This window comes from Acomys russatus, chromosome 28 (assembly GCF_903995435.1).
Source record: "Acomys russatus chromosome 28, mAcoRus1.1, whole genome shotgun sequence".
Taxonomy (NCBI): Eukaryota; Metazoa; Chordata; class Mammalia; order Rodentia; family Muridae; genus Acomys; species Acomys russatus.
This window is the reverse complement of record NC_067164.1, coordinates 5,076,544-5,103,847: the sequence shown is the minus strand read 5'-3', so window position 1 is coordinate 5,103,847 and position 27,304 is coordinate 5,076,544. Positions and strand designations below refer to the sequence as shown.

The 27,304-nt window shown below is 45.9% G+C and overlaps 1 protein-coding gene and 1 non-coding gene across 3 annotated transcripts; one reads left to right on the top strand and one right to left on the bottom strand.

Annotated features, from left to right (window-relative positions):
• Window positions 1-569: 569 nt before the first annotated feature.
• Hopx (HOP homeobox) lies at window positions 570-24,648 on the top strand. 2 transcript variants are annotated; one of them, XM_051170368.1, is made up of 3 exons: window positions 570-731; window positions 17,652-17,808; window positions 24,389-24,648. In XM_051170368.1, the coding sequence occupies exons 2-3, from the start codon at window positions 17,665-17,667 to the stop codon at window positions 24,464-24,466; spliced, it is 222 nt and encodes a 73-aa protein (XP_051026325.1). In that variant the 5' UTR covers window positions 570-731; window positions 17,652-17,664; the 3' UTR covers window positions 24,467-24,648. The 2 variants fall into 2 exon arrangements, with proteins under 2 accessions (XP_051026325.1, XP_051026324.1); XM_051170367.1 differs by having other exon boundaries at window positions 576-915.
• Window positions 20,602-20,705, bottom strand: LOC127211136 (small nucleolar RNA U13). The gene has a single exon (XR_007833411.1). It is a non-coding gene; the product is annotated as a small nucleolar RNA U13 (small nucleolar RNA).
• Window positions 24,649-27,304: the final 2,656 nt, after the last annotated feature.

Sequence of the window (27,304 nt, the reverse complement as noted above, 5' to 3'; positions counted from 1 at the left end):
TTGCGCTACATACACAGATACTCCCGTAGATGATCTCAGTAGCCCCGAGTCTCTTTCATCCTCCCCTCCAAATCACAACCTCACATGTTAAGCGCTGCAACTGCCAACGGCCTATCTAGCCAATAAAACAAAAGTAAATTTGGAGCAGTGGAGTCCTCACACCCACATCCACACTCAGGCATTTCCATCACCGGTTATAGGAGCCTTTGAACACTCACACCCACCTCGCTCACACACTGTCTTTTAAGATGAGCTTCAGCGGGGAATCTTTCAACCTTCGGATAGGAATTTCATTAACAAACAGCAAATGCAGAAAAAAAAAAATAAATAAATAAGTGAAAAGTATTCGAAAGGAACCTAAAATTGTCTCATACCGGCCTGGCCCACTGCTTTGGTTGTTCCTTGTTTGTACATTCTGTGTCTGAAAGAAAACAGCTTTTCATTTAATTGGGCATCGGTCCAGGTGCTTGGGTTTGGCTCGCCGCCCGCAGAGCTGTGAATTCAGCCTGGCAGACCAAAGCTTTGAGAGGCGGCAACATCTAACCCAAGCCTGGTCCAAATAAGGAAGCTGAGGAAAGAGCCAGGGGCTTGCTGCTGCTCTTCCCCTTCCCTCAGCCGCACCTTCCACGCGATCTTGGTGGCTAAGAGGACAGGGCTGAATGAAAAGCTCCCCAAGACTCTGAAAAGTCACCGCCTGAGCAGCAAACCTGAATAACCGGGACAGACGTAAGGTCCTACGACTTTCAGTGGTTCCCGCCTGCCCACGCTGCAGGTTTTTCAGGTCCTTGCTTGAGCGTGCACTCCCAGGCGTAAATAAACGTGCAATCAGCACCCGCATCAGCCAGGAGGCTATATAAGCCGGCAGGCACCAGCTTCCCGCTGTTTCCCAGCCCCGGAGCTCGCCCAGTCTTCCACGTAAGTAGCTTTCTAAGGTCGCTCTTGAGTGTGGAGAATGAACTTGTCTAGAGATGAGCTCAAAATGCTAGAATGAAAACAACATTTGCTCTTTGCTTTTCTGCTGGAAAACGGTGGAGGTGAAAGGGGAAACAAAAGAGAAAATGCTTACCCTCCCCTCTTGCGCCCCGCCTTGCGTGGGGCCAGAGCCGGGCTGGGCACTAGGTCTTTTCCAAAAAGTGTGTGCCAGATCGTGATGAGTTTGGAGCGGAGAAGAAGCAGAGAGAGGTTTGTTATTGTTTTACTGGTTTTGTCTGTTTGTTTCTATTTGCATCACCCGCGTAACTGTTATTTATTATTTCGTCATTTAAATACCAATAGCTGCCGTTCTCCATCTCAGCTTTGTATCTACCAGTCAAACATAATAGTGTTTTAGATATGTATTTTGTGTTTGGTGTAAGGGGGAATGAATATCTGGATTAAGTAGCGTCTGGACTTCGAACTTGTAGCACTACACATTACCATGTCTTGTTCTCTGTGTATTTATAATAATGGAAACATCGATCCTGTTTAGAATTCAAAGAAGCGCTGCACACACTCTGGTGTTTCCACAAAGTAGAGTTTTGTGATTTTTGAGCTCAAGCGGTGTCCAAGTATTCCAGGAGGAAGAATCATTAAATAGAAGCAAGAGCATATCACATATTTTAGATAAAAGGGGAGAAATGCCAGCCACTGCATGCAGCTCCTCACATCATAGCGTTTCTAATCCGGGGCAGGTCCTGGAGGGAACATCGCTGGGGAGATGGGAAGGAAGAGGGAAAACAGCTCCTGGAGAACTAAACATCCTGCCGAGAAAACGCATGTAGGGCACTAGGGAGGGAAACTGACGTTAATTACGTAGTTCCTATGTTTAGGTCATGAGTCCTGTGATGAAGGCATATGCCTATAGTCTCAGCACTTGGTAGGCTGAGGCAGGAGAATTGCCTTGAGTTTGAGGCTAGCAGAATTTCAGAGCAAGACCCTGCTTTAGAGTGTGATTCGATTCCAGGACCTTTCCCAGCTATCCACCATGAACCCATCCATCATCCCCACTGTAGCATTTTTGGGGACCATGTTCCATTAGGTAGCTTTGGTTGGTCTGGAACTGTTCGAGTAGACCAGGCTGACCTGGAAACTCACAGAGATCCCCTTGGGTACTAGGCTTATGATTAACTCCAACATACATCTTTATTTTTAAGGTCTTATTTCTCTTATTTTTTAATATGTTTTTACTTGAGATAGACTTTTATCACATTTCCCCTTTCTTCCCTCCAGTTAACCCCTCCTAGCTACCCTCCCTTGAGCTCACCCATGTTCCTCCCTCCCTCCCTTACTCACAAGTTGATACCTCTTTTTCTTTATTACTGTCTGTCCGTGTGTGTGCACACATGTGCGCACTCGAGACAACCAATAAGGGGACTCAGTTCCCACCACACACCTTGAAGCATATTTTCTAGACCCCTGAGAAATCCATGAGTGCTAAATCAAAGTTGTGCCTTGTTTTATTTTGTTTGTTTTTGTTTTTATGGTGCTTAAAACCACTAATCAAGGAGCTAACAGATCTACGGGGCGGGAGTAATGGGCTTAACACAACAGGCAACCCCCCCCCCCCCCAATGACCAAACTGAAGCTGAGTCCCATGTTTGTAAAGGTCTTGTTCCAGTCAAGCTAGTGGTGATTAAGGGGGTTCTATGAGCAAAGATTTGGGGCCTGGGAGCAAGGAAAGATACAAGTATGTAATGAGAAGGGTGGCTAAAGACCACATAGGTTAGGCTGGGAGTGGTGGCACACGCCTTTAATCCTAGCACTCGGGGAGGCAGAGGCACGTGGGTTGCTGTGAGTTCAAGGCCAGCTTGATCTACAAAATGAGTCCAGGACAGCAACGGCTACACAGAGAGATCCTGTCTTGAAAAACAAAACAAAACAAAACAAAACAACAACAACAAAAAGCATAGGTTGTATGTGAATTTATCTTTAGTGGGATAACGCAGGACAGAGGTGGCCTGGGAGAAGAGGCTTGGCATGCAGGGGGTGGGGGGGTTGGAGGGCTTGTGGGGGGGAGTGAGGTGTTACCAAGAGACAGATGAGATCTGGGGGTGATGGATATATTCCCTTCCTTTTGGTAGTTTTGAAACCCAGGCTGGCTTCAAAGTTATAGCAGTCCTCCTGCATTACCTGTCTCGAGGTCCCCCTAGGAGACACTAGGCTGGCTCTGTCTATCAGTATAAAGTTAGGGCAGCCCCAGGCAAAAGCGTGAGCGGGTGACATTTGTCTTCCTGACTTGTACAATTCCTACTGTCTTTCCCTTCCTCCTCACACCTGTGTGGATGCAGGTGTTAGTGTGGGAGTGGGGATGGGGCCTCAGGGCCCCACTCAGCCTGCCCTGACTAACTGCCTGTGTTTCACATAGTGTCCATCTGTGCTAGTTCCAACACCTTACTTCTCCTCAGAGATTCGTTTACCCACCTTGGCAAACCAGTCAAAGTTATGATGCTAATAGACGTAATTGCTTAATGAACCCTGGGTTATTAAGTAGCTTCTAACAAGATAACCTATCTGGGAGTTCTTTGAAATGTTTTTCTCTTTCTCTCTTTCTTTTTTGCTGCTGTTGTTGCTTTGTTGTTTGTTTGAGTCGGGGTCTAGTGTAGTAGCTTTTGATATGTGGGGGGGCGGCTGTCCTTGAACTCCTGATCCCTTGCCCCTACCTCTTGAGTCCTGAGATTATAGCTGCCATAACACCAGCTTTGAAATGCTATATAAATATAATTATCACTTTAATTTCAAAGCAAGCAATTAGGAAAATCACTTTCAGGTAAAAAATATATAATCCCTACTCGTCAGAATTAATTCCAAACAACTGAGAGAAAGAATATCAAGATTGGGCTGGAGAGATAGCTCAGTAGTTAGGTCCTGAGTTCAATTCCCAGCAACCATATGGTGGCTCCCAACCATTTATAATGTGATCTGATACCCTCTTCTGGCATGCAGGTGTACATGCAGGCAGAACACTGTATACATAATAAAAATTTTTTAAATCTTTAAAAATATATTTTAAAAAAGAATACCAAGATTACAGGTTTTCAGTCTCACCTTATAGGCACTGTCTAAGACTGAGTGTTGCTAAATTGCCTTTTCTGAATTAGACAGTTCTGTTCAAGGAGGACCAGGGACAGAGGTGAAGATAAATTCTACTCTGAAGCCCAGAAAAATAACCTCTCAGAATAGACTAGGCTGTGAGCATCAGGGTAGAAGACAAAGTGCTTCCTGCCATTTAGAGTTCATGAAAAAAAAAAAAAAAGCTTTTAGACAAGCAATGGGTTCACATGGCTGGCAAAAAACTCTGTGTAGAAATGACAGAATTTCTTCCTCTGAAGAGTTGCTTTGAACACATCTTCTTCTCCATATTTCCAAGCTCTGTGTAGAAAAGCTTATTTCAAAGGTCGCTTGGACTCTTGTTTTTAATGGCTGTGCTGTAAACCTGGACTAAGTTTTTTGAACACCGATGAGTTCCTGGGTCTTCCAAAGTGCTGAGTGAATGGGGCAGTGGAGAGGAGAAATGTGGCCTGGTGGGATGCACAGAGCACCAGCCCATCCAGTTAAAAACCAGTATGGAAGGACCACCTTCTTGCCTGCTTACCCAGGGTATGCTGGTGGGGAGCAGGTTTGACAGATACACCCCATTGTGCAGATGAAAGATTCCTCCTAGTTCAGACAGCTAAATCTCCTGGATCACGGCCCTTGGACTTCAGTTAGTCCTAATGTAGGTTTGTCGTTCTTTTTGTCGTTGTTGTTGTTGTTGTTGAGACAGGGTTTCTCTGTGTACCCTTGGCTGTCCTGGACTCACTTTGTAGACCAGACTGGCCTTGAACTCACAGCGATCTGCCTGTCTCTGCCTCCCAGAGTGCTAGGAGTACAGGAGGGCGCCAGTGCACCGGGCTGTAGGTTGTTGTTGTTATGTTGTAATGTTGTTAATCCCAGGCATGTATGAAATTTGGAGTGAGTGAGATATGACCAAGCAGGTGCAAGTTTGCCCATGGCTTTCAGTTGCCCAGGAAGTTCTTGCTTTGATCCTCAGCAAGACTTGAATAGTCTCCCACAGACCCCAGCACAGACTGCAGAGTTGAGCAGAGAGCTCAGAGAGAGGCATGGGGGACCTGTTTTCTTAGCTGCGATGCAATGTTAAGGCAGATCCAAAGATTAGAAGCCTTAATTGGGGTTTTAAAATGTATTCTTTTTTATATGTATTATTGTGGGGTGGGGATGCACATTCCACAGCATGTATGTGTGTATATATGTATGTATGTGTGTGTGTGTGCGTGCGTGCGTGCGTGTGTGTGTGTGTGTGTGTGTGTGTGTGTGTGTGTGTGTGTGTAAGTGGGGTGTGGTAAGAAGACACCTTGGAGCTGGTTCTCTCCTGCTGTAAGGAATACTGAGGACCCAACTCAGATGGTCAGGCTTGGCAGCAAGTGCCCTTGCTTGCTGAGCCATCTTGAAGGCCTATAAGGGGATAATAAGTAACTGCCTCTTTCCTGTTGAAAACACCTGGCTGGAGCAATACATTATGTGATCATCTTTGAATAAAACCCATGCAAGTTCATGAGAGCAAATTAATTTCCCTGGGATTTTAGCATTGAGCTTATATCCGCTGCACTCAGGTTCCCTGAAGGAAGCCCCATACTTACACTGAGAGAAAGAGAACCGCTATTCATATCACCCTTACAAAAAGAAGTTCAGACTAAGTGTGGGGGGCTTAAGGAGCTAGTCCTCGCAAGGTCGAGTTACTCTTGTTTGTTTCAGGTAATTGCTAGCTCGTGGCAATTGAAGTGATTTCCAAAATAAAGAAGTTAGGTTTACCTGTCTCCGTGTTTCTGATATTTCAGCAGTTTTTGTAAAATGTGACCAAACATGAAAACCCTGCCAGTTTGTTTACAAGTGAGCTGGCCTGTCCTCATATGGTAGAAACAAACAAAAAACTCCAAGTCGGTTCTAAGAGAACACTAAGCAGGAAACTGATGACAGTCATTCTGGCCACTGGATCTAGACAGATCTAGATAGACCTGGATGGAAATTTCCTGGAATTCTTAAGCTCATCACAGATCTGCTTACATAGTGTAGACTTTGTTGATGTGTTCCCATTTCCTGCCTGTGTGGCTTCTCCCTAAGGAGATTTACATAAACGGCCTCCTTCCACACTGTCCAACTTCCTAGCTTACCAGCCGCCGGGAGTGAACTCTGTTATATAAAAAAATAAGTGATGCTGGGAGCGCCTATCCTCTCACTCTTCATCCTTTGCGAAGGGAGGAGGGTAGCTTGAGGATGCTGGAACTTACAAAGCAGGAGTGGAGGGGGCAAGAGGCTCCCTGTCACTTGCTCACTCAATCGGGTTCAGAGTTCAGATTCAAAAGAGCTTCCGGATGACTGGACAGCCTCAGGGCCAGAGCTGTTAAGAAGCTGCAAGAGGACCTGCTGCTATTTAAGTTGGCTAAGAGAAGACTAAACTTCATTTCTGCTGGGAGGCATGGGGTCCAGCAGCTAGCTACTCACTTTGGCCTTCAAGGAAAAAAATCCAAGGTCAGGGATGGTTGTGGGCCACTGTGCAGTGAACATTGCATGCCATGAAGTATCCCCCGGTATGCAAAGGGGATACACAGGTAAGTTCTAGGAAATAGACTGACCACCAGTAGTCTTTCAGTTGTTATGTGATTATTCATTTGTTCATTTAATTTGGCCTTATATTAAATTAACATTCATTAACTATACGGGCTGGAGAGGTGGCTTAGCGGTTAAGGGCACTGGCTGCTCTTCTAAAGGACAGAGGTTCAATTCCCACCAGCACCCACATGGTGGCTCACAAGTGTCTGTAACTCCAGTTCCAGAGGATCTGATTCTTTTTGGGGGCCTCTTTGGGCCCCAGGGCCACACATGGCGCACAGAGAGACATTCAGGCAAAGCATCCATACACACAAAACAAAATGAAACCTCATTGACTCATGCACACAAACCCCTTTATATAGTGTTTGCAGTTTGTAGTTCATAGCTATCTCGTTGAACCCTGCAAAAATGTCATGGGATAGCTGAGGTAGCATGACAGCAATGGCAGATCCAGGTATGGAAGGTCACACCGAGTCAAATGGAGATTAAGTCACAGAGCTGAAAGACCTCTTGGAGCACCAGCCAGCATCTTTCTGCCACATGTCAAAGGCTAGAGAAATGCTCTTCTGACCCAAGCAGAACTTTCTAGTGTATCTGCCCTCTTAGGTTCCTTTGTGATGTCAATGACTAGACTAACTTGGTTATATCTTCTTTATATAGACTATATATATGACTAGCTGAACACCTGCTCATAAAAACAGCTCGATGGGGCGGGGGGCGAGTAAGACCATATAACTGAGTATCCTGGCAACAGGCAGCTTGGGTAGGTGGACTTCAGCATAATTCAGCATTGTACAAGGTGCCAGCGGCGTGCTGCTTTCTTTGTTACCTAACCATGGTCATAAAATAAGGATAGTAGTTGGATCATAAAAAGTAATAATTAATTAAAGTGTGCTTGGGCAAAGGCATAACTCCATTTGCCAAAGAGTCTTCCCTGGACTTTTCAAAATGTACAAACTATCTGGAGAAGCATCCTTGCTCTCTTTAGGCAGAGTGCAATGACCTCTAAGGGAGTGCGGGCTGAGCCCTAACCACTTATCCTTCTGTCTGCAACACCACGGGCCCCTAGCTACTGATTCTTTTTTTTTTTTTTTTTTTTTTTTTTTTTGGTTTTTCGAGACAGGGTTCCTCCTTGGCTGTCCTGGACTCGCTTTGTAGACCAGGCTGGCCTCGAACTCACAGCGATCTGCCTGCCTTTGCCTCCCGAGTGCTGGGATTAAAGGCGTGCGCCACCACTCCCGGCTAGCTACTGATTCTTACCATGTAATTTTGGCTTGAGTGAAAATACGGTGGAACCAGCGTTGATTCTCAGAATAAGTCAATAAATCATGGCATCATGTCCTCAGAATTACAAATGCAGAACAATTTCCAGCTTCAAGCAATGAGACTGACAATGTTTTCCGAAAGACAGTCTAATTTTTAATAATTGAAAGTGACTAAATGGCTTCAGAACACAAGACAGGCTTATCGATTTCATTCTCCATAGTCCATGTGTAACTTACCTTTATTATATCTTTAATTACCAGATGATTTCTGTCAACCACTTTTACAGTTTGATCATCTTTATACTTTTATGTGACAAATACATTGCAAGCTGTTGATCTAATGAAGATAATTAATAATTTTATAAACAAATTTAATTTGAGAATTAAATGAGCAACCAAATTCAGTAACATACTTGAAAACATATAAAGAAATTCATTAGCTTACATCTCGTTGTATTTGGAAAAATTTTTTTCATTACAAACTACAGAAAGTTGATTTATTTGTTTCCAACCTTGGTCATACCAATAAATATATATATATTTTTGCTTTAATGGTTCTCTTTAGGAAATATGAGAATTTTGTTTTGTGAAAATCTCTAACTGGTGAGTTAAATATCAAATATTTGTAAAGATGAGATTTGATCATTTTGCATATTTTATAAATATCACCCTTCTTTTATTCTCTGGTCTGAAATTCCCCGAGGATGCCCGTATGATCCTTCAGGATGAAATGTTTTGGGGCTCTTTGTTTGTATTTGGAGGCCGGACTAACTCTCTTTGATGTGATGGGTATTTGTATTTACTAAGTGTTAGCACACAGTGCTTTCAGTCCCACAGCAAGCAGAGACCCTGGGCCAGCCTTCCTCTTCCTCCCGCACAAATATCTGTCAACTCCAAAAGAAGCAAATGCTCAGGAGATGTGAAGCCATGGAACATCAACTTACCTTTAACTGCAGATCTTCAGTCTTACGCTTCCTGCATTTTGCTAATCCAAAAAACAGCTCCATAGGAGCTCTGGTCCCACACCTAAGGGACACATCCAATAGCTACTAGGGGGACCAGATGCCCTAGTTGGCTTGGGATGTGTCCACTGTGACCTATTGTAGAGGTGTGCTTATTAAGAATATTCCTTTTACACATAAGTGTTCTAGCTTAGATGACAAATTATATTGCTGCCTTAATTTCACAGGCTGAATATTGAAAAAGATACCTGGTATTAGAGTGTTTCATGGGCCACGCAGCAGTCCTTTGGAGAAGGAGTTTGGTGCAATGTAGTCATCCAATCAAAGCCTCTGTAGGCCTCAGACTGGGTCTCTTGCTCCCATCAGTGGCTCCAATAGTAAACTAACATTAAGAAAGACTGTGGTCGTTGGCAATCTATACCACTCAGATCACCAGGAACCCAGAAGAGAGAGCATCTCAGAAGCCCCTGACCCCAAACCTTGCTTTTGTGGATGAAGACATAATTATAGTCCTGTGGAAATGTGTGCCATCTTCCACTCTTCCGAACTGTCTCACAAGAATCATCATCACTGGCCACAGCTGGAGCGGACAGGCAAGGAGCAGAGTTTTCAGACGCACTATACTGTGAAGAGATCCAAGTTTAAAATAAGTTAAAGGATGTAGCCCAAGGTCCTATGAGGACCTGGGAGGTGGGGAGGTGGGCAGTGGAGTTTAAAATGGAATAGATCTCTGGCTCCCTGCTAGTGTCCTGCCCACCATTCCTTACTAGTTAGTCTTTTCACTCGGTAAGAAGGATTTAAATGTGTCTTCTACAATCTGTCCAATCTAGATGCCTCTCTCTGTAATGAGTGCTGCAGAATCAAAAGCCCTGGTGTCTGCTTTTCTTGAGCTTCCACAAACCCTCACTGAGACTAACTTGTCCTTATCTGATAGTGCCACTTGGGGGCTTGCTAAGAGGATGTGACACAGAGCCGTAACTTGTGCCCGTCTCTTGGATGTCTTGGATAGGATGAGGAGAGGAAAATACAGAGAGACCTGGCCTTTTCACTAGCACCTACTATTAACAGCATAATTAGCCATGTCTCAGGCAGCCTGTATCCACGCTCTTCCTCCTCTGTCCCTCTTTATCCCACTCATGACGCAGCACAGCTTTAATGGCTATTTTTCTATGTCAGGAAGAATGGAAGGGATACTTCTTGAAGCGAAAACAAATTCCAATCAGAATCCACAAAACACCGGGCAACCGGGCAACGTTCCCGGGGCCAAGTCTAGCTACTAGTCTAATCAGAGTTGTGCTATAAACCTCCAAATCTTCAAAAGTTTCTTGCAAGTCCCATCAATATCTCTACCAAAACCTCATTTCCCAAGCCAGCTTTAATTAAAATGGACTTTTAGAAAAGCATTTGCTTTTCCAAATAAGCAAATGGTGTCACTGGGGAGCAGATCAACAGGATAATTTCCTGTGATAGTTGCAGCCATACAGTGCTTTTTTTTTTTTAAAGCTCTGCCCCTGTTGTGTGTCAGCCTGGGAGTCTACCCTCAGCTCATATTCCTTCCTGAGAAAGCTTTTCTGAGTTCATGAACATCGTTGTAAAAGGCAGACTGCTTACATGTGCAGATCTCTCTCTCTCTCTCTCTCTCTCTCTCTCTCTCTCTCTCTCCCTCTCTCTCCCTCTCTCTCTCTCTCTCTCTCCTATTTAATTCCAAAAAGATTGGCTGAACTCACCACACATTTCACAGCACTCTCAGAGGAGCCTAAAGCTTTACTATGATTTTTCACTATCCTTCCGTGCTTCACATACAAGATGGAAACAGCTAGGCAGGCAGCAGGCTCTCAATGGAAAGAACTCGGTGTCTGTGAGAAGAACTGTATGTTAAGGGTCAGCTAACGACGGGCTCGCGGCTGGAAGTCATTCCCAGACACCCACCGCTCCAGCAGCTTTTCATAACATCTTCCTGTTTCCTGAAGAGGATGAAGAAAAATCTAAACCATTGCAACATAAACGTCAGAAACTTCCTCTATCGATTCGATAAGAACGTACGACCTAGGGATGAAGTGGCAGCAACAAAGGCGTGCCGCTCTCACCAAAGGTAAGCGGTGTGGTGCTCTCCGTTCTGTTGACCTCAGCAACTTGTTCCCATTTGTACGCCAAGTTCTTCACCAGTGGCATCTTTCAGCTATGTCTGCACCAATGGGAGAGGAGCACATGAGGTAGAAGAGCCAACCTAGCTGATGGCGTGAGCCGATTTTCCCTGCTTATCCACTGGGCTGGGTCAAAGCTGTATCTCGTCCCCAAAGAAACATGCTAGAGGCAGACAGGGCATTGCCTCCCTCCGGGTCCTGCAGCCTCACTCAGTCCTGCTTTGCCTTCTACACAACCACCCAACAAGGGCCATCTGTTCACTCGGCTGCTCGGCACTGTGGGCATGTGGTGTGGTAGTTAAGATTAGTGTGGATTGTGGCCGGGCGTGGTGGCGCGTGCCTTTAACCCCAGCACTCGGGAAGCAGAGGCAGGCTGACTGCTGTGAGTTCGAGGCCAGCCTGGTCTACAAAGTGAGTCCAGGACAGCCAAGGCTACTTGGAGAAACCCTGCCTCGGAAAACAAAAAACAAAAACAAACAGAGGTTAGTGTGGATGGAGAAGCCAGGTTTTCTGGGTTCGAGGCTCCACTCTGTCACTTAAGAAACTTGCGATTTGAAGTATCCAAGTGATGCTCCGTCCCCATTTAACATCTCGCCATGGAACTGTTGGGATTCCAGATACATGTCAATGCATCAGCCTTTGGGGTAAGAAATGGAGCCTGGGGATAGAACTTAGGTCAATGGGCACTTTTATCTGGTACCCCACCCCCCACCCCCCATACACACCTGTCTTCCATCCTATGCCTACAGCCTCATGAGTGAAAGGGAAGAAAAAGAAAACAAGGAAACAGTGGAGAGGAATGAGCTAAAGGTTTTTTGTTTTTTTTGTTTTTTTTTGTTTTTTTAAGTAAAAGTATCAACACCAAAAGACAAACCAATGTGTAACCAACAGAATGTGAGGGGTCACTTGACAGTCAACACCTTGTCACAATGAAGCTGCACCCACAGCATTTGACTTGACAGTGTCCAGATCTTCTATCAACATCTCCTCACAATGAAGCTGCACCCACAACATCTAATTTTTGAAGGAAGGCTCTCATTTTCACCACTGGTCTTTACGATTCCAGAAAGACTGAAGAAGAGAGACCGTAACCCAGAGAAAGTGAACCATAGAAACAGTTCTTTCCAGGTGTCCAAGAAGGAGATGGATAGCTTGCTGAACCCTTAGTTCCCATCTAATTAGAGAGTGGTGGCATACCACACAAGAAGCACTGTAGAGTTGTGCGCAATGCCTTTGAACACAGCATGGGAGGTTAGTGTAACACTGAGTCGGGTGAGATGTGTACCTCTGCATCTCCTCTTTACAGGAGTAAGCAAGGCCAGCTTTCCAGTGCTTAGAACTTGAGATTTTTTTTTGTTTGTTTGTTTATTTTTTTATTTATTATTATGTATACAGTGCTCTGTCTGCACGTATACCTGCAGGTGAGAAGAGGGCATCAGATCACATTATAGATGGCTGTGAGCCGCCATGTAGTTGCTGGGAATTGAACTCAGGACCTCTGGAAGAGCAGTCAGTGCTCTTAACCACTGAGCCATCTCTCTAGCCCCCAGAACTTGAGATTTCAAAGTATTTAATTTTTCTTTTTTACTATATAAACTCCAATTTCATTTTGAAATGTGTGTGTGTGTGTGTTTGTGTGTGTGTGTATACATTTGCACAGATGTGTATGTGCATGTTCATGTGTAAGTACAAGTGGGGGTCATACACACATGTGGGGGTCAGAGGACAATCTCAGGTTATATTCTTTGGGTACTTCCCGTCTTGTCTTTGAGGTGGCGTACTCACAGGCCTAGAACTTCAGCAAGTAGAGTAGACTAGCTAGAGAGCAAACTTATAGGGTTCTGCCTGTTTCCACACTGCACCCCCCCCCCATCTTGGCATTGCTAGGATTACAAGGATGTACCACAACATCTGACTTTTTACATGAATTCTGGGGATTTGAACTCAAGTCCTCACACTTGGCAGCAGGCACTTTCTCAACAGAGTTATCTTCCTATTTTGTTTTCAATTCTGCTATATTTCTTAGAGCAGCAGGATTTCTAAGGCAAGAAAAAAGGAAACATAAATTAAGAACTATTGGAAAGCAGCAAGCTGAATCAGGAAGAGCACAGGGTCTTTATGAAAGCTCAGAAAATGCAGAACTAAGAAAGAAAAAGGCAGCACTTATATTTTTAAGACCTGGGTTACCCAATAACGGACGGTCAACTCTGTGGTAAGTCCAAAATATCAGATCCCCAGCACGCTGTCACCTCTGTCTGGCATACCTTGCAGGGACGAGGCTCTTGGTGTGGTCACTAGCAACCATCTAGAACAGCACAGATTCAGACGAAGTAGGCATTTCAGTCTCTTAGTCTTGAGTCATAGAAAGCATGTTCTAGAATAGTGTGCATGCATGCCTGTCAGTGTGAATTAGCGGTTCTGCCTGTGTTGTAGCTGTCACACTGGTCAAGAGTGAAGATCTCCAATCTTACAGGGTATACTTGGACAAGATCCCCAAGTGACCTGAACTCAACTTCATCTGTCAAATGGTGCCAGTACGAAGCTTTAAAGGGGTGCATTCAGTTGCCTCTGTTGATTAATGTCAAGTAAACACAAGGGTTTTAAAAAAAGAAGTCTGCATGAGTGTCACCCAGAGGCCAAGGGAGTGAGGCTGGAGCAACCACAGCAAGTCAGCAATGGCCCAAGCCATGTTGGCAAGCATCTTCAGTCCTTAGGACACCAATTCTTCACCAAAGGTGGCGGAGGACTATGTTACAGCCAAAGAGGCAGATGCATGATTCAGTTCTAGCCTAAAATTTGTGACATCCATACAGCATAATATGGGGGCATACATTAACCTTGATGCTTATAAAATGATAAGCTGCCATTTCTCCATCTAGCTAAATAAAAGGCAACGTTTTCAGCCCTCCCCTGACCCTGCAGACAAGCCAATTAGACAAGTTACAGTTTCTTGACTGCAAAACAAAACCAATCCCACTATGGTTTCGGAAAGAGGGTTTTAGATAAAAGTAAAACGACAGAGAAAAACTGGGGCTCAGCACATGATGAGCATCCTACAGTCCACAGTCTAATAGTCTCCCCCTACTTTCTGTCCTTCCCCTTCCCACCTGTCCCTTAGTGTCCATCTGGGGCCTGATATTTGCTCATTGCTGTGCATGTGGTAATTTACTAACTCATTTTGTAAGTGCAAAGTCAAGTCCTGACTTGCAAGAGCTCTGAAAGTCTTACTTTCACTCATATACGCTACAGAGAAGAGTCCCTCGTAACTAGCTTTCCAGCCATTTTTCATCACTGTTCTGGTCACCAATGAAAACGACTCAGCTAGCTTGGAGACAAAGTCCAAACCCTAAAAAAAGAAAATACTTCAAATCCCATTCCGGGCTGGAACAGGAAATACTTTTACACAGTAAGTAGTAATCAGATGGGCCTTTAAACCTACGAGGTCACACAAGCTGGGGATGAAAATAGCTCAAAGAGGTTTAGATAGTACTCACCAACGACAAGAGCTCACAGCTTCCGGCAAAAATTAAGGTTGACAGTGCACGTGGTGGTGAGGCGGCAGAGAGGTGGGACATTGTTGCAATTCAAAGGGGAGTTTTCCTGAAGAACTTTGGGAGAAGATGTTGCTGTTACCCTGTAAGAGAAACAGTTGCACATCCTGTAAGCCAGCAGGTCCAGACCTCATAATCGCTCTAAAGAACTCCCTTCATGGGGCTTCAGAAGGTGGGCATGAGAGTGTGTGTGCAACCCCTGGCACCGCCAAAGAAATAAAATTATCCTTAAAAATTAAAACTTATCTTTCAAACTTACTTCCCTAAATTCATCCCAGCTTACCATCTACTTAAATGTTGAGATGATACACAGTCAAGAACAGGTGGATACGTCACAGGAATTTCTAAATGCTTACAGTTAATTTCAGTAATTAAATTGCAAGCTATAAGGAGGTAGCCAATGCTTACAAATTCGCAGCACTTTGAGTGAGCTAGTTAATATAGGTAGATAGACTCAAAGCAAAAGACCGTGGGATATAAAGCCGTTTGAGCCACTGATATAGGGAAAAAAAAAAAAAAAAAAAAAAAAAAGCCAGCTGTTTTCATTTAACCTCTCGAAAAGGCTTGTGCAATGTGGCTTCCCCAACCACAAAAGAAAAATACAGTGACAGGACAGACTACTCTTCAAAGTGTTTCATAAGATGTGAACAGCCCCAACAGTAAAAGCTGGGGTCAAGATTCAAGTTTAAATGGCTTCAAAATAGTTCTTAGTTTTTTGGTATCTGAAATTGTTTAGACTATCTTCAGAGAAACTTCTCAACAGTTTCCTTATTTCCTGACTGGAAACAGGTGAGAACCTTTACAAGGTCAACATTACCAGGGCAGTTTGATTTATACAGTGAGAGAGAGAGAGAGAGAGAGAGAGAGAGAGACAAGGCAACAGCAAATGTTTGCCAATCAGTGAGGGTTGAAATAATAGAGCCTGATCTCTGCACAGCGGCAACAAACAAATCTAATGGTTTCATCCCCGTAGCTAGAGTGCACTTGCTTAGTGTACTTGGGGAACTAGGTGCTGTCAAAGGGCCCTCCCACAGTCTCCTTAGCAGCTAACCAAGGCCGATGGTCCTTTGCCGACTCACCCTAGGAGTCCTTTAAAGTCAACCAGGACCTCCCCCGTATAACTCCACACAGTTTAGTAACAGAAAGCCACAGAAATCTAATAAAACAAAACGCGCTTGATTCCACAAAGCAACATCACCAGCCAATCAGTTATATAACAGTAGTTACAAAAAGACAGGAAAGCATGTCTGACTCAGGTTCTGCAGTGTGATATTTTTCAAGGCCCGAGGTTCTGGTGGAAGAACCAGCACTGCCTTATCAAGTGGGCTGGGCGGAAACCTCTCCAGGGCAAGAAATAAAACCAGAGGCAGCCATCACCGCTGCTGTAATTCTTTTAAGTTGACAGTTTGGACAGTGGGGCAGCTTAGGCTGGGATTAGCCTATGACTGGAAACACGCCCCTTAAAAATGGCAACAAGCCCCTCCCTGCATCCGCACTGTTAACCCTCCTAAGTTTCTCCCACTAAGCTGGCTTTGCCAAAAGGGGGCTAGCAGAGCCCCAGCCTGGAGCCAATGCTCAGTATTTGTACTATAAAGTTCTGGCAAAGCTCTGGGTCCTTTGACCCAGTGTCTCTGGCTGTGATGACTCTCCAGAGAGTGTGTGTCATAAAAAGGGAGGACGGGTGCTAACAGAAAAGGTATTTCTGCCCTGATGGGCCCCTGTTGCCTTGGTACAGAGACAGGGATCCTTGGTACAGGTTTTAATTTAAGAAACATCTAGTTCCCTAAAAGTGATTTGACTTGGCAAATGATTAAAGCCCCAGTCTCACATAGTTGAAAAGTTTCTGGTCGCGTTTGAAATCTCTTCAAGGGAACTGGAGGAGAGGTAAAGATACTTAGGAAGTAGGAAGTGTAAGTCACAGGTGAAAAGGTTGTGAGCAGTGAGCACCTTATCCAGGTAGTTCACCCCCAGGCACAACCCTCATCAAACCTGCTCAGGAATCTGCTTGGGATTTTTGCAATTGTTTCTTAAGGCAACAAACCAGGGTGATTCCCCGTACTTCTGCTTGGCTCTTACATCAGCAAGCCTGTGAGGAATCTACAGCCAAGAGTATCTCCAAGACCAACTTTCTCTACCTCTGCAGTCTTAACTGGGGGGCGTAGAGGGAAGGGAAGCACTGCTGCTAGTTTTCTTAGCCCCAAGTCTGAAGCTGCATAGGTGTGACGGGGAACACGGCAGGAAGGTCAGAACAACTTTTGTCTTTAAAGTGATGACCTGCAAGAGACCTTGCAGCCGGAGGTGGACCTAGTTTCCTGTGACAGTTGTTTTCGCTCCTGCTTAATTGAGTTAGGTTTGGGAAGGTATCACTCCCAAACAGGAGAACACAGTGAGGCGGCCTCTTGGGATGGAGGCTGGGCAATAGATAGCAAGTCTGGGGTTCAGCGACAGCCCCAACCCCCCACCTCCCCACCCCACCCCATCTCACCCCCATCCCCACCCCATCTCACCCCCACCCCTGGCATGCAAGTGGCTCAGCCTCCTCCACTCTGTTACCCGGTTATCTCTGTCCTTCCATTTCCATCTCTGTACATTGGAAAGAGCCTTAACGTGTCATCTAAAATTTTATAGATGTTATTTGTGACTTTGTGGGCAATTTGAATTTCCCGCTGTGATTTTAATGTGCTTCAGACTTTCTACGGTACGTGTTATTTTGTGATCAGGAAAAAAGTGTTACTTTTTTTTATATATAAAGAAGTGTGGCCTCCAGTCCCCAATTTGTGCCGTGGGCATCTCTTCCCTGAAAGTGTGCGAGTGCCCAGCGCTCCCTAGTGAGGCCCGCACGTGTTAGTCCGCAGCCGAGGTGGGGTGTGGCGTCGGCCCGGGAGGCGTGCCCACGGGCCAGGAGCCCAACCCCGCGTGTGTCCTCAGTTCCCCGGGCAGCACCAGATCACTGGAGGCAGCTCTTTAGGTGCTTCCTCTACTGTCCTTTCTTAGTGGCAGCCGCGAGGCGTCTTCTTCCTTTTCTCCGTCCTAGGCCAGGTTGGGGACGGTACCAGGGAGGGCGCCCACGAGCTCCGCAGCTCGCAGCGCGGGCGGGAGGGGACAGGCGGACTCGCTCACCGGGGGCTTTTGCTTCTTTCGCAGACGCACCCGAACCATGTCGGCGGAGACTGCGAGTGGCCCCACGCAGGACCAGGTGGAGATCCTGGAGTACAACTTCAACAAGGTCAACAAGCATCCGGACCCCACCACGCTGTGCCTCATCGCAGCAGAGGCGGGCCTCACGGAGGAGGAGACGCAGGTGAGTCCCCAATCCTAGAGCATTCTCGGAGACTGCTGAGGAGTCCCCGTGCCTCCTGCCGGCCTCCATCATATGGACCCCAGTCCCTTCATCACTCCTCAATTCCCTGGGCGCCCAGTCCGCTTCCACCCCAACTCCATCCCACTGCCACCCTCCTTCTGGCTTTCCTCTGCCTCCCGGAGCCGAGTTCATGCTTTCTCCTTCGGTGGTGGGAGCATCTCGTCCGCACTCCTTTCGGTTTCCCAGTTCAGTAAATCTTCCCTCTGCGTTGGAGAGTTTCAGGAAGGCTTACTCACATCCAGGGTGTCACAGTTTGAAGGGACTTTGGCGCGATCAGCTTTCTATTCGGCCCGGGATGGGGGGTGGGTGGGAGTGGAGAGGACGTTCGGAGATCGGGGGACTGGACCTACCAGGGTCATTAAGCTGCTCTTCCCGCCACTTCGTGGTGATGCACCTAACGGGCACTTTGCCATCCTCTGGTTCGGGGGTCGTTGTTGTTGTTTTTAACTAATCCTCTGATTCTGAGGCTTAGAGTCTTTCTCTGGAGTTTTCCAAGAAGGTAGCACTCTGACTCTAGGGCCGCAGCATACGACTCCCTAGCACGATAATTGTGTATTTGTAAAAGGCTCCCTCCTTATCCCATTATCCTGAAAATTGCTTAGGGTAGAGATCGAAGTACCGCCTGGTGCAATTTTGGAGCCTTTGGCTAACTTTCCCTCCAATCCGGTCTAAATTCTGACTTCTTGTTTCCCATTGGTCCTGGAGAGATAAGATTTGTTCTTCATGATAAACTATTTGGGAGCCAATCCTGCCTCTTTCAAAGCACCTTGCACCTCTCTACTCTGAACCGGGGATGTTCTTATCCCTCCCAGTTAATAGACTGGAGAGGGAGGGGCTTTGTCCTCTCTTCACCCTGTTCAGCTGAAGCTTAAAAGCTTGTAATGACTGCTCTCTTGGGGTCCTGAGCCCTAAGTCCCAGATGATCCTTATTAAACCAGGGTAACTTGGAGAATTTACTCCGAGATAATCCTCTCCGGCCCAGATCAAACAGAAAGGCTATCTAACCAGAATCAGAACCCAACAGAAGATGATCTATTGTAACCTAACTCCTATTTCTTGCAACACATGAAAAGGCAAGCTGTTGGGAGTATTAGCATTTTAAAACCCACGCTACATTTAAGGATCATACAGATGTCTCATGTTTTAAGAACTGGGCTAAATATATATTGAGGACACAGTACCAACCAGGGATCTAACCCTCTTTCAGCCTCCAAGTCTCTTCAACCTGTGAGACAGAAGAGTCTTGTTTGTCTCTGTCACTCACCATCATATGTGAACGTGTGGTGCTTGAGATCAAAGCTAGGAGGGTCTTGACCACACTAAGCAACGCTGTACCCACTGAGCTATGCCACCAGCTCCATGCTGACCTTTGGAGTGATAGATACTTGCCATGTATTGTTTCGGGCACTGGCTGAGTGTACTGCCACTTACTCTGTCACTGTCTTAAGAGAGAAAGCACAGCAAAGGAACTGATGCACAGAAGGCTTAAGTGGCCCAAACTCCAGCCAGAGCAGTCTGGTTCCGTGCTGTAGACTCTGGGCTTCTATCCTCGTCTCAATGCTAGCCTCTAGCTATTCCTGCATAGAGGTTGGAAACAACTGTAGGGGGCGGTAAGGGAAGAAAGGACAGAAAGATCAGTTTACTCATGCATTAAGCAACGGTCCTTCTGTTGGTTGCTAATCTTACCTGCTATTAGAAAATGTCAGTGAAATCTAGTGGGGGCCGGGAGAAAGAGCATTTGCCTTTTAGAGATCATCCAATGCAGAAATCCGCATGGCAGGGGTATCTGCCCAGGGTAGTTCTTCAGTCTCGCCTCTTCTGCCATCCTCAAATGAAGAAATGGTGCGGCCAGCCTGACAAGAAGGGGTGTGGATGAGTCAGCCTCATGGGAGGGCCTGGCTTCCTCTTCCTGCTGTGGGCCAACACCTTTTTCCTCCAGAGGCCTGCTGCAGCTCAGCTTACCCTCTTATCTTCCTGTCTAGACCTGCAGAGAAGTACCTAGAACCCAGAGCGTAGCGAGTTTCAGGACCCAGGCTTCTGCTTGCCCTGTCATTTGTTGTTGGCCTGGGGCCCATCCCCCATCCTCTTCCCGCTCCACACACCACCTTCATGTGCACTGGCACATATGAAAGTGATTCATAATCTTCTTTGATGTTTACAGTTTAAAAGATGTCTTCTCCTAAAGGAAACATGCCTTTGGCAGATACTGAGTCCAGTGATGAGATTGCAAACATAAGACAATTGCGTTCATCAGATCTTTAAGGATGCTTAATAGAACTCTGGTTGCTGGTTCTCAGCCATGTGTGATGTCTGCTGTCAGCACAGCCCTGCCTCTCTTCTTTACTAGTGTGGTCCTTTCCCAGCCAAAATAATATTCATCACGTAGGCCAGAATTCACCCTGACACCAGCCACCTCCAGAGACAGAATCATGCCCCTCGCCCCCTTTTAAAGCGTGATATAGACAGTATTTCCTATGTCAGTGCAAGCTGGCCATGAACTCACAATTCTGCCTCAGCCTGCTAGCTGTTGAGGCATCACAACACCCAGCATCACATTCCTCCCTAAAACAAGTATTGTGTAAGTAAAAAAAGAAATACACACGATGCACACTTGAGAGAGAGAGTTGCCTATTCACACTGTTGACACTTGGCAAAGGTGACAAAGACTAGAGGTAGAAGCAGTCTGGCGGGGGACTTTTAGAGACCTGTTTTTCTTTTCTCCCCCTCACTCTACACGAAATGGGTAAAATACCAACATCCTAATAAGGTTTAAGGGAGGCACATCTCAGAAAATGGTGTGAAAAGCCAGTCATCATGTTTGTGGGTCACAAATGCAACTGCAGACCTCCTCGTAGCAGCCCCACTATCGAACCAAATCCTCTGCTATGGGAAGTTACCTGCAGGAACTCAGTGGGCAGTGAGAGAGCCTCTGAGTCAGAGACCTTCTTAAATTGTACTTGTTGGGATCCTCAAAGGAGTTTTTCCTCATTACTAGTACTATGTGTGTTTAAGTTAAGTGAAACTTAAGTTAAAGAAAACCCCACAGAATCCCACTCCCTGGGTCTTTTATGGTCTGAAAGTGGATGTGAAGGGGGCTGGGAACACTCTTTCATTTTCACCCTGAGAGGCTGCGATGATAATACAGTACTCTTCATACACCCTCTCATGCACACACACACACACACACACACACACACACACACACACACACTTACATACAGTGTAGTTGGCAGTGTTTCTTGAAGAAGTTCCCAGTGTTTTTTTTTTGTTTTTTTGTTTTTTAAATCTCTTTTTGCTGTTCTGGACTTGTTCCCAGAATCCAGTGTTTTCAGTTGTTGCGTGTTTATCGGTGGGATAAGACCTCTAGAGGCCTCCCTCTGAAGAGGATGAAATGCTAGTTGTTAGAAAGGAGGACAAGAACAATGTTTGGCCCCAACCCCTCCCAACCCTAAGGTCCAATTATCATCTGTTCACTCAGAGTAAAGAAATGTCCATTAGTGAGGAGGGGTAATGAGAGCACCCATTCATGAGTCAGCAGGGGGTAGATATCTTTCTCAGGGGATGGCTGCAACAAAGGGGGGGGGGGGGGGGGAGAGAGAGAGAGAGAGAGAGAGAAAGCCAGGTGGAAAATTAGGATTCGCAGGAGTCAGTGGCTACACGACCCAGGGCTAGACAGGAAAGAAGCTAGCAAGAGTGCGCTTCGTTAGCAGCAGCTGGTGGGCTGAATTACCATGTATTCTCTCTATTGACAAGAAATATACCTTCAGAAAGTAGCGAGCTTTTCTTGCACTTCTTCCCATCCCTCAGTACCAGGCCTCCATTTGTTAAGCGTTTGGAGTGTACCTTGCAAATTCCCAAATATGGTCCAGGTCAAAGCTATTTGGGGCAATGATGTTGAGGGCAGACAGCGTTCTGTGCGCGAAGATGCGGGTGGCGCTTTTGAATGAGGCCAGCTGAACCACTTTGTCTTAAATGAGTCCTGATAGAAAGCGAGGGTTTTTTTTTTTCCCTCTCTCTCTCCTGTTTTAATTAGTCTTTAAAATGCTGCCACTTATTCAAGCTCTAGTCTCTGGAAATCCTATTTAATCAGCACTTGCAGCTTCGAAAACCCCCCACAGTTACCTCATTAATGAAACTGACGCATGCTGCTCTCTAACCAGACCCAGGCTTGACTGAACACACACACACAGATTAAAAGAAGAAAATGTGCTCACTCTTCACAATCCCGTCACATGAGCACCCTCTTCTTGACATTAGTGGTGCCCATGGGGATGGGGCCCATTCAGTAGTGGGTTCCAGGTTCAGATAAACCAGGCACCACAAACCCCTGTAGCGCCAGTGTTTGGGATATAGAAGCAGGACCAAAGGTTCAAGGTCTCCAGATGCATAATAAGGTCAAGGCTAGCCTGTGCTACATGGGCCTGCTTCAAAAGCAATAACAGGGTAAGAAAGGGGAAAAAAGAATGGTGATTCCCAAGAGTGAAATGAGGACTCTAGGTTGCAAGTCCCGGAGAGAAGGCTTTCCTCTGATGCTTGGACCCCTTGGCTTCCTATTGCTTTTCTGTGCTGCCGCCCCTGATAAGGGAGGAGAGACAACTGCTCCTGGTGCTGGGGTGAAGCTGAGCCTCAGCAAGTAAACTCTGCAGGTGGGTAGAGTGAATCCTGACACAGTCCATGCTCAACCCACTACGTGTTGCTGGGAGCCTTTCTTAGTCCTGGAGCCTCAGGCACTTTCCTGAGTGACAATCTGACCCAGCACTCACTTTTTAGAGGCTCTTCTGTCCTGTGGTGGTGGTTCTTCTTCTTCTTCTTCTTCTCCTCCTCCCTCTCCCCTCCTCCTCCCCCTCCTCCTTCTCCTCCTCCTCCTCCTCTCCTTTTGAGACAGCGTTTCTTTCTCTAGCCCTGGCTGTCCTGGATTCGCTTTGTAGACCAGGCTGGCTTTGAACTCACAGAGATCCACCTGCCTCTGCCTCCTGAGTGCTGAGATTAAAGGCTTGCGCCATCATGCTCGGCTGTGGTTCACATTTTTTTCTTGGGCTTACACTCAACTCTTCTCTGGCTCCTTAGCTCTCAGGAGAGACCAGCTCTTCTCCAGTAAGGCCCAGCCTACTTATCGTGGGGCTGAAAGGAATGCTGAACAGCCGTTTCCCACTGGACCACCTCTGTCAGGGCACCCCCAGCGCTGCTGTATTACAGCACCGTTGCCTGTACACCCTTCCTGCCCTTCCACATCCTTACCCCTAGACTAGGTAACCCTTAGGAAGCTCACAAAGGATGCTAAAGGCCACCAAAGCTTACCTTACAGATGAGCTGACTGACTGGCACTATTCTTAGGGAGCTTCTTGCAGCTAGTCGATGACAGTAGAGGTGACTATTAGCTGTGCCTGCACTGTCACCTACCCTAGCAACTTGACCAACTAGACCAGAACTATGTAATCTGACTGTTATTGATGTACTCTGTGACCCCTGAGATGCCAGGCTCAAGGTCTCAGCAGCTCTTCCTGGAGGAGAGGAGCCTGCTACTTCTGTTTCCTCAACAAGGCCTCTTCCAAGTTGGTTTCTTCAAATCCCAGTTTCCAGCTGACCTCCTGGTTCAGATTGCCTGGCACAGTTCTCCTGATCCCATCACCCTCGGGGCTCTCAATCCAAAGCAACATTGTTAGGCAGCCAGTTGACTGGTTGAGTGTGTGCCACACCACTTTACAGCTTACAGAAATGTCTTAGGCCTCCCTTAGTACCATTCTAGAAGCATCTGATTGAGACCTCCCCAAAATTGGTGTTGACATTGGTAAGGGGTACATATTCAGGTGACGCTGAGCCGGACAATTCTGAGTCATGGGTAAACCCACTGCACTTCTCTCTCTCTGCTTAACATGGATTCTTAAGGAGCACTGGTCCAAAGTTGCCTAGTGCTTAGCTCCCAGCCGTTTACTGAACAAAAATTTACCAGGATGCTACTAATGAACAAAGCCCACGCTGACATCACGACCCATCATGAACTATCAAACCCCGAGACTAGAAATCTTCAGGGACATCAAGGAGCTATTTCAGTTCCTTTTATTTACCCCATAAACCTTGACTAATCGGTTACATCTTGAGACTTTGTGTTAAGAGGTTAAGATGCAACTATGAGAAGATGAAGACAGCCTGTACGTTCGTGGATCTTACGTTCTAGAAGAGTGTGTATGCAAGCAATTAAAGTAACGATAGATGATGGAAGTCCTATGAAGTTAGCAAAATACCAGCACAGAAAAGAATAGAGTGGTCCTGATTAGGATGAGATGTAATGATGGTGAAGAGAGAGAGAGAGAGAGAGAGAGAGAGAGAGAGAGAGAGAGAGAGAGAGAGAGTGTCAGAGAGTCAGATGAAGACTATGGCATGTGCAGAGTTCCTGAGGCAAGGAAGTTTGGTGTCATGGTGAGAGAACCATCCTCACATCCTTTGCTTCCCCGAGGAGTGAAATAGACATTTTGGCTTTTTCAGTATGTGACAGAAAATCCTTCACATTTCTCTCTTTCAGAAATGGTTTAAGCAGCGCCTGGCTCAGTGGCGGCAGGCAGAAGGCTTGCCCTCAGAATGCAGATCTGTCACGGACTAGGCAGCTGGGCACCTGCAGCATGCTCCGTGAACTCCACCTGTCCCTCCTTGCCTCAGCGTAACCAGGCTGCTTGGATGTTTCACTGCAGTGTTGAGTGTCCCATTGTTTGCTGCCCTGCTATTTAACACAGTGTGTGTGTGTGTGTGTGTGTGTGTGTGTGTGTGTGTGTGTGTGTGTGTGTTTAATGTATGTAACTAAAAAACAAAAATAACAAGATGCTAAATGCAGTTCTGTGTAAAGCATCGGCTTGACTGGGGAAGGGGTGTGGCTTGCAGTTCTCTTGGGATTTTAATGAAAGATGATGATGTGGGAAAACTTTTTTTGTTTGCTTTTGACCATCATCTTCCAGTAGCAGTGCACATGTATGCCAAGCTTCTACTGAAAAGATAACAGAAGAGGCAGGGAAAACCACCTCCCGAGTCCACTTCCCTGTGTGCTTTTTCTTCTGTTTTATTTAATACGCTGGTGGCTAAATGAGAACACAGGCGTATTTGAGTCATTCAAATTTTACATGTAAGAGTTCCTTCACTTATGGTTGTATTACCTTGGAAAGAACCCTAGGCTAGCTGCTCCACACTCCAACGGGCACAGAAAAGCAAGTAGCTAAGAAAATAAAAATTACAGAGTCTGGAATTTACTTTATTTAAATGAATTTGTTAAATTTTATTTTGCTGAATGAAACAAACTGCTTTTTGTCTCAAAAATGATATTCTAATAAAAAAAACCAATTGTTGAAAATTCATGGAGTCTTTTTTTTTTTTTTCTGAATAAGAAGTCTGTGAAGAAATGTCTGTAGGATGTCTTTCCACATCTTTGCTTTCCCAAGTGTGGCTTAGGATCTAGCCCCTCAGCATTAGGCACAAGCTTGTGAGGCATGCACAATCTCAGGCCATAGGGATGACCTACAGACTCAGAGTCTGCCTTTCCCACAGGTCTCCCAGATGAGCCACACTGTTGCAAGGGACTTCAGCCCTTAGCGTCTATTTACTGTCTCAGCACGTGAATGCCTTGAGAGAATCTCTGTTAACTGTGCATCCCATCACACAGAAGAGTAACTTGGTTACAATGGATTAAACACATGGGGATGTTTGCTTGGGTTTTTATGAAGCAACAGCTGAGCCCGGTGTGGTGGTGGCATGCACCTTTAATCCTAGCACTTGGAGGCAGAGGCAGGTGGATCTCTGAGTTCGAGGCCAGCCTGGTCTTCAGAGTGAGTTCCAGGACAGCTAAAGCTACACAGAGAAAGAAAACCCTGTCTCAAAAAAAAAACCTAAAGCAACCAAACCAATGGCATCAGCTCATAGTAGGTAAATCTGAGTTACTCCTTAATATCATTGGGGATTTTAGGTCATTCTGTCTTCACACCTTGCTATGACTGATTGACTGAATAATTTTTTGAGACTGAGTCTCACTATATAGCCCAGGGTGGCCTTAAACTAAGATCCTCCTGCCCCTGTCCCCCTCAGTGCCTGGAATTTCAGGTACGTGGCACTTCCATTGCGATGTCTTAAGTGCCTGGCTGGCTTTGAGGTGATGGGTTCTGAGACACTGCATATACCCTTCATGAAGGGCGGGGGACACTGGAACAGAGGTCAGACAATGAAGACTCTCCATTTGCCACCCCCAAAGTTTCTGGTAGCCCCTACTTAGCAGCTTCCACCTATATCCCATTGGCTGGAGTGGGTCCCATGATCAAAGAAAGTAGGAAAGGATGGAGCTTGGAAAGGCCATTGGAAATTCATGCTAAGCCATCTAAGAGTGATACTGAGCACCTTTCTGAACTCTTACCCACCATGCTGGCTCAGTCTTTCCATTTCTTTTATCCAAAATAGAGCCCATGAATAGAACACTAAAAATTATCACTAATACAAATGTTTATAAGATCCTATTAAACATCCTTGGCCAGCTTCCTCTCCCTGTACCTTAAAACAGTTCTTCTGCAAACAAATGCACTATGAAGCAGGGTCCGAGCAGAATGGCCAGGCATCTGGCACACTGCCCTGTAACCTAACTCATGCTCTGAACAGCTGTCAGCACCCAGGCTAAATTCTGCCATCCTTCTGGAAAGCAAGGAGGGCAAAGGTGGGCACAAAGCGGGAACGGGGGCATATGATGCAGTGCAGATAGAGAGCAATTTTCCTTTTTGAAAGCTGCTCATTGACCCTGTCTATGCACGTAGAACGGAGATGTGCTATTAGATGACTGTAGGCAAAGCCAACGGTGCACAGATCTGCCCACGGGTAGTGAAAGAGGTGTCAAGAGATGTCACAGGCCGGGTCAGAAGCCAGTTGGCACTTAGGTATGGGGCTCCCCATGCTCTTGTGACCATCAGAAGACAACTTTCTGGAAGCTGGTTCTCTCCTTCCACCATGTAGGTTCCATAGAATGAACTGGGGTCATTGGGTTGGAGGCAAACACCTTTACCTTCCAAGCCATCTCACCAGCAGAATGTCAGAGATCTTTCAAGTACAAGCGAGCCATGCTGCAAGCAAGAACAATCAGGACCAGAAAGGTCAATCAAAGTAGGTAGAAGGATCACCAACCACTTCTGGGACCCAAGCATCCTTGAACAGTCCTTGAATAGCACACGCTTGAGAAGCAACAAGATCCCTTCAGATGTGAATTTGGTACAAGTTCTAATCAACTTGGGTTTCCTTTTTTTTTTTTTTTCTGTAAAACAAGGTCAGCAATAATTTTAAAGGTTTGTAAATAAACAACTATTATCTCTACAAGTACTAGAGGAAGCTGGGAATGGTTTATTTTGGTTAATGAAAAGTCAGAGTACAGAAGCCTGGGGGCAGGGCTTGAGGGAACAATTTCACATTTCTTGATTAAAAG

What these genes read in the sequence shown, in the direction of transcription:
- Hopx (XM_051170368.1), top strand. Translation starts at nt 17,665, where the DNA reads ATGTCGGCGGAGACTGCGAGTGGCCCCACGCAGGACCAGGTGGAGATC. An exon ending in TCACGGAGGAGGAGACGCAG is followed by an intron (nt 17,809 to 24,388) that starts GTGAGTCCCCAA and finishes TCTCTCTTTCAG; the next exon opens with AAATGGTTTAAGCAGCGCCT.